Raw genomic sequence first — 7,500 nt, forward strand, 5'->3', positions numbered from 1 at the left:
CCTGGTCAGAGTTTAAAGACAGTTTGTTTTGATTTTACTCAGATTTATTTATGCAGAACACTCAAAGTGCATCACAAGCATGGAAATATATACAGTATATAAAATAGGAGCCATTAAAGAGATGTTTCCAGAGAAGCAGCTCTGTCTGCTGCTTCGCACTAAGTTCAGTAAAGCCTGTGTGGGGAGTGATGTGTTGGCAATTTGTCTTTTAGCATTTACTGAAAGAAGTGCAAACATCAATACTGTGTGCTGCATATAGGATTTAAAAGAAGTAAGAAATACGAATGAATGATACAAAATAGAGAAATGTAAATAAATAAAATGAAGAATGTTTTCCTCTAAAAAGTAATATGAACAGATTATTTACCATGGGACTTTCCAAATAAATATAAATGTATATATCTTAAATATGTAAAATATAACTCAAGTGATAAGCTAATGACAATGAATCTGCTGTTTTACTTACAGACAGTATAAATGCAGACCGTGAACTAGCAAGCCATCATAATGAGGATACATGAGGATACATGAGGATACATGATGATACATGAGGATACATGAGGATACATGAGGATACATGAGGATACATGATGATACATGAGGATATATGATGATACATGAGGATATATGAGGATACATGATGATACATGATGATACATGAGGATACATGATGATACAGGATGATACATGAGGATACATGAGAATACATGATGATACATGAGGATACATGAGAATACATGATGATACATGAGGATACATGATGATACATGAGAATACATGAGGATACATGAGGATACATGAGGATACATGAGAATACATGATGATACATGAGGATACATGATGATCCATGAGGATACATGATGATACATGAGGATACATGATGATACATGATGATACATGAGGATACATGATGATACATGAGGATACAGGATGATACATGGTGATACATGAGGATACATGATGATACATGAGGATACAGGATGATACATGATGATACATGATATATGAGGATACATGATGATCCATGAGGATACATGATGATACATGGTGATACATGAGGATACATGATGATACATGATGATACAGGATGATACATGATGATACATGATACATGAGGATACATGATGATACATGAGGATACATGATGATACATGATGATACATGAGGATACAGGATGATATATGAAGATACAGGATGATGCATGAGGATACATGAGGATACATGAGAATAGATGATGATACATGAGGATATATGAGGATACATGGTGATACATGAGGATACATGAGGATACATGATGATACATGAGGATACATGAGAATAGATGATGATACATGGTGATACATGGGGATACATGATTATACATGAGGATACAGGATGATACATGAGGATACATGATGATACATGATGATACATGAGGATACATTATGATACATGAGGATATATGAGGCTACATGAGGATACATGATGCTACATGAGGATATATGATGATACATGAGGATATATGATGATACATGAGGATACATTATGATACATGAGGATACATGAGGATATATGAGGATACATGATGATACATGAGGATATATGAGGATACATGATGATACATGAGGATACATGATGATACATGAGGATACATGATGATACATGATGATACATGAGGATACATGATGATACATGATGATATATGAGGATACAGGATGATACATGAGGATACATGAGGATATATGAGGATACATGATGATACATGATGATACATGATGATACATGATGATACATGATGATACATGAGGATACATGAGGATACATGATACATGATGATATATGAGGATACAGGATGATACATGAGGATACATGAGGATATATGAGGATACATGAGGATACATGAGGATATATGAGGATACATGAGGATACATGATGATACATGAGGATACACGAGGATACATGAGGATATATGAGGATACATGAGGATACATGATGATACATGGTGATACAGGATGATACATGAGGATACATGAGGATACAGGATGATACATGATGATATATGATGATATATGAGGATACATGAGGATACATGAGGATACAGGATGATACATGATGATATATGATGATATATGAGGATACATGAGGATACAGGATGATACATGATGATATATGAGGATATATGAGGATACATGAGGATACAGGATGATACATGATGATATATGAGGATATATGAGGATACATGAGGATACAGGATGATACAGGATGATACATGCTGTAACAGCGTTCGTCTCATCGAGTCACTACCCAACTGAGTGACTGTTGTACGTTGACCGGCCGCCTGAGTAGAAGCTGCTGCTTCGGCTCATTGACACACAAGACACTTACTTCTTTTAAAACGATGCAAAATATTGCGTATAAATATTTTCAAACAGACATGTAACTACGGATGTAGCGTAGCTATTGAAATTTGGTACCAAATGACAAGCTAACTTGCTAGATAATACGAAACCAGTTCAGTTTGTGCCATTGAAGTATGAAAGTTGGGACCGATGGTCCAGACATTCCTGACGGTCTTTGACGCAGAAGTCATCATGATCACTGTTAATCTGAAGAAAAAGGACTTTTTTCACATTTCAAATTGCAATTTCCATTCCTTCTTCCAACCGTGTACGATCTCATCAGCACGACCTGAACAATCACACAACGATCACCGAGCTTCGGCTCTTCACATGGCCGACAGCAGCCGCACGGCGGAATCAGCTTTATTTACAAAACAAACGAGCGACGACGGCGAACATTAGAGGCAAAATGCCAGCAGACCGTTGCTCAACCACGACTTCCGCTGAGTGCACCGTGTTTTATCTGCAGTGTTTCTCCCCCGCCAGGACGACATCTGTGATGAGAGCTTCCTGCAGATTGGAGACTATCCCACTATCTGCAGACTGTCTGATGCCAAGCTGCTTTCATATCTCTGTATATGTGTTTCTGCATGTTAAACCTTTTAAGCAAGCTTCTTCTATGTAAACAACACACACACACACACACACACACACACACACACACACACACACACACACACACACACACACACACACACACACAGACACACGTGTTGCTGTGAGATATGTTTCCTTTTTTTTCCCATGAGTCTCTCTGTTTGCACAACCCTGAACAGCAGTAAACAGGAGTATGAATATGAAATCACAGCCCACCGTTCACCTCCACATTTAATGATGCATTTGATGGTAAAATATTCATCTGTTGTTTAGAGGGGCTTCTGCGCACCTCTCTTATTTATTGTCTGCTGCTTTCCAGGTCCAATTTGTTATTGTATGTCTAAAAGGGGGGATGCACTTATACTGACCGTTCTAAAGGTGTCACGAGTAAAACGAAGTGGCTTTTTCATTGTTTTTCAGTTGGTTTATCTTTTAATCGACTTGCTGTCTGATATCAAAAACAAAGTCCCGTGATCACGATGTTATCGCTTGTTCTCCAACATACGATGGAGTAATGTGACGTGACGTGTTGTGTTGCAGTCGGAACCAGCTGGGCTCCCTGCCGGCCTGTCTGTGCGGTTTACCTCTGAGAGTCCTCAACGCCAGCAACAACAAGCTGGTGAGCCTGCCGGAGACCATCGGACAGCTGCACGGCCTCATGGAGCTGGTAAGACCGCGTCGGTGTGTTTACTGTGTGACGTCACTGTCAGGAGCGAGTGACAACATGTTTCTGTGTAAATGTCTCGAACCCCATTGAGCTGGGTTTTATTCCAGTCTGGAGAGTGCACGTCGGTTATTTTGAACCCTCGTGTGAAGCCGAGAGTCATTTTCAGCTCGGCATCACAGGCTAGAAGATAATGAAGTAATGCAAGTTTGGGTCAACAGAACCTTCACATTCGTCAGGAAATATTTGGAAGCTTGGGGCGGGCGTGTCGAGCGGGCTGCCCGCTCATCATAAGGTTGGTGGTTTGTTCCCCGGGTTCCTCCTGTTCGCATGCCGAGGTGTCGCTGGCCAAGGCACCGAGCCCCAAGCTGCTACTGATCGCAGGCGTACAGCATGTTGTTGTTGTTGTTGTTGTTGCTGCTGCATAAACCTTTTTCACAGCAGATATTTTGACACATTAGTGATGGCTGCATCCCACTTATTTAACTTTTTGAAAAATGTTTTCATGGCTCATAGGACTATTAACATAATTCAGCCATCACCTGTTAGACACCTGTGCTTTAACAACTATAAGTTCAAAGGTCTGCAGCGAAGAAGGCCTTGTTTTTCATTATTATTGTTTAGCGTTCTGCTGAACTCGCGTTTCATTTTCAGAAGGTGTGTTGGGTCATGGTAGAATGAAGTCCATCCTGTTTGGCTCTAAACAAGAGTTTCTGTTTCACCCTCCGCAGGACATCAGCTGCAACGAGATCACGGCTCTTCCTCGTCACATCGGCCGACTCAAAGCTTTGCGAGAGCTAAACGTTCGCCGGAACCTTCTCTGCGTCCTGCCGGAGGGTGAGTTTAAGAAATAACATTTAGACCGGATGATCTTTTTGTTCTTTTCATCTCTGAAACCACCTTTAGAAAGCTCAGGCTTGTGTCTGAAAGGTCGGTGAGATGTATTTGGAAAGGTTTTAGATTTTGTGTGTGATTCAAACCAAACGTATCATTTCTATTGTCTGTAGGACGGAACCTTATCGTCTCTGTTGATCCCACATTACCTCTGCACAGTGCAGGAGGTACTGTGAACCTCAAGAGTACACATTTAGTCTCTTCTATCATTTTGGTTAAGTGTTATTCAAAAGTCAAGTAGGATTTGTAATTAGACTCAGAAATGGAACAATCTCTTCCATGTGCCAGACGGGGCGGTCCATCTGAGACCACAGAGTCCTCTGTTTGCACCGCCACACCCATCCCAGTTCCCCAAATATACACTGCACCCTCTGTGACCGAGGAGCGACCTCTCGTCCCCGAACGTCTGAAAGAAGTCGGTGACACAGAGAAGAGTGTCAACCACAAGCCTCTGCTGCTCCTCTGGAGCGAGACAGAACCCGGTCCGACTGCCGGCTGATCACCAGAACAACTGGAAAAAAACAGGCTTTGAGAGTTAATGAGGAAGTGATACCAAGGTCTGCTGATGATCCAGTATACTTCTACTGCTTATCTTAACTGTTCATTAGATAAGGGCCATGACTCATAACCATTTATTATTGTTCAATCTGTCCATGGTTTTAGTTTTTTTTTTATCTGGAAATGGCAAAACCTGATTTTGTCCAGCAGACATTCATGTTGGAGAAACTCAAAGATGAGAGTTTTGACATTTTTTTCTCTGAAATAATGTAGAAAAAACAGTTGATTAATATTTTTAGAAAACAAAAGCTGCTCTTTAATTTTCTGATCACTGACCAATTATTGCAAGTCTTTTTTTTTTTTTTTTTTTTTTTTTTAATATTAGATAACCTGCACAAATGTGAACTATCATTCTCAGTAAGCAGCAGTGCAAGTCGAAAATGTGCTGAAACAAAACCAAAAAGGGTTTTTAATTTAGTTTCACTATCTGGACTATATGTGGACGGACCAGTTTAGTCTTGACTGACGGGGGCAGTGCCTGATTGTAACTCCAGAAATCATAAACAGATTATTTCAGACAGAAAAAAAGCTAAAAATGAAGACCTTTCAACACCCACACCTTCCTGGCTGCACTTCACAAAATATCAGCCAATGAACAGAGGTCACCAGAGGTCAACATTACTCATACAGTGTACAGGCTCTACTTGGGCGGCTGCCCAATAACATAAAATCACGTCTTTACAGCATTATAACCATAAACTGTACATATAAGTGAAGGTAGTTTCCGGGTCAGACAAATGAGTCCGATGTGCCTTAAACTGCAATACCACCGAGTACCACTAGAGGTTGGCTCCAAAAAAACAAAAACAAAAAATGTCATCCAGGCAAAAGTCAATAAAGTTATCTTGGTGTTGTTCGCTAAAGTCGCTCCTTGTTATTAGTTTTCTGGAGATCCATCTGAACATAATCCTGTCATTAGTTCAGAAAATGAGCCTCAAAAAGCCGTGTTTTTGGGGCGCGTCTGTTTGATTGACAGGCCTCACGGGTGACGTCACCGTTGGCTGCTGCTTGATTACAACGCCTTATTTCTCCTTTCTATCTGAGTTGGGTTTGCCACAGTAACTGAGTGGGGACCAGAGGCATCACTGCACAGCCAGCTAGCTAAAGTACTTATAGCCTGCACGTGAGGCGTTCAGGTAACATCAGTGCATCTGTAAATTGTAGTGTCGACTTGTATTTCAAGCATTTATGGAACATTTGTGAATTGTAACATTAACTGAACAGGGGTAAATAATAGCATGTATGTGAGGTATTTATGGACAATTGGTCAATTGTAGCATCTTATTACACCATCAAATAGGCAGCATCAAAACTCCCTGATCAATGAGATTTGAGCTTGTCCACAACCAGCGGTAAACATGACACAACCTGCCAGTTGCCACCAAGCCTCCAACGCCAGCTGTTTAACTGGCAACAATTCACTTTTATTTCTCCAAAAGTTTGGTAATTGATCCAGAAGCTCCCGGTAGCCTGCCAGTATTCACAGAATGGAACCAATTTGATCTGAACGTTTGTTTTTTTAACAATCAGAAAACTAGTCCAGGATTGTGCACATTTTAGATGTTTGACCTCCTACTGCTGATTTCCTCTTTGTATTCTCAACAAAAGTGTTTTTTTCCTTTTTAAAATGGATAAAAACCTGAAACCTGCACAGAAATCAAGGTATTGAAAGAGGGAGGAGCATTCTTCTGTCTGCGTTGTCAGTCGTCCCTGAACAGACTGAGTGAGGTCTGCAGACAGTCAGTCAAAAATAATGAGCGACCGCCGACCGTTATCAGGACGACTCATCCAGATTTAGCCCTGCGCCTCAGATCGTCCACTCTGTCTGGATTTATTGCTCTGCGTTCCTGACGGGACACATGTTCGTCCCTCGCCATCACGACCATCTCCTGGATTGATGGATGAGCCTCCAACTGGCTCGACAACTCGATGCTGCAGTGACGGGGAGGCTCGGATCAGGCAGACTGGACGGCAGCCCTGACTCGGGGAGGGCTGTTGTTTTTGATTTAATATCTGTTGAGCTTGTGCAGAGATCGGACCACCGTGACTGTTTCGGGGGGTTTTAAAGGTCGGCCAAGCTCAGGGCGGCATCGGTGTTAAGCTCTCAATCGGAAGATCAGAGCGCCGGAGCTGATGGGAAAATGTTCCTTCAAACCGGAGTCGTCGCCATGGCAGCAGGAGGCTTCGGTTAATAGCGCAAAACTCTCCTCGCTCCTAAATGCAGTTCACGTTTAACACACCAGTGAGGCTGCGGGAATCTTCCAAAAAGCTCCAACTTTGTAACTCATTGAGTAAACAAGTCATCAAGTGGTTTGAAAAGCAGCTGGTTATTGTTAGCGCTGCTTTTCCAACAGATGTTATGTTAATCTCAGTGCATCACTGACATTGTGGTTATTTATTGAGGTTGGA

At 41.4% G+C, this 7,500-nt stretch overlaps 1 protein-coding gene across 7 annotated transcripts in view; it reads left to right on the plus strand.

Annotated features, from left to right (window-relative positions):
• The window catches only part of lrch1 (leucine-rich repeats and calponin homology (CH) domain containing 1), an 89,133-nt gene that overhangs the window by 32,226 nt on the left and 49,407 nt on the right, over positions 1–7,500 (plus strand). For all 7 annotated transcript variants that reach the window (XM_069155151.1, XM_069155153.1, XM_069155147.1 and 4 more), the window contains exons 3-4: positions 3,516–3,642; positions 4,371–4,476. In XM_069155151.1, the coding sequence (XP_069011252.1) occupies positions 3,516–3,642; positions 4,371–4,476 (233 nt within the window). The remainder of the gene's footprint in view (positions 1–3,515; positions 3,643–4,370; positions 4,477–7,500) is intronic.

Source organism: Embiotoca jacksoni, unplaced genomic scaffold (assembly GCF_022577435.1).
Source record: "Embiotoca jacksoni isolate LCO1_2020_lvr unplaced genomic scaffold, fEmbJac1.0.p SCAF_2, whole genome shotgun sequence".
Classification (NCBI taxonomy): Eukaryota; Metazoa; Chordata; class Actinopteri; family Embiotocidae; genus Embiotoca; species Embiotoca jacksoni.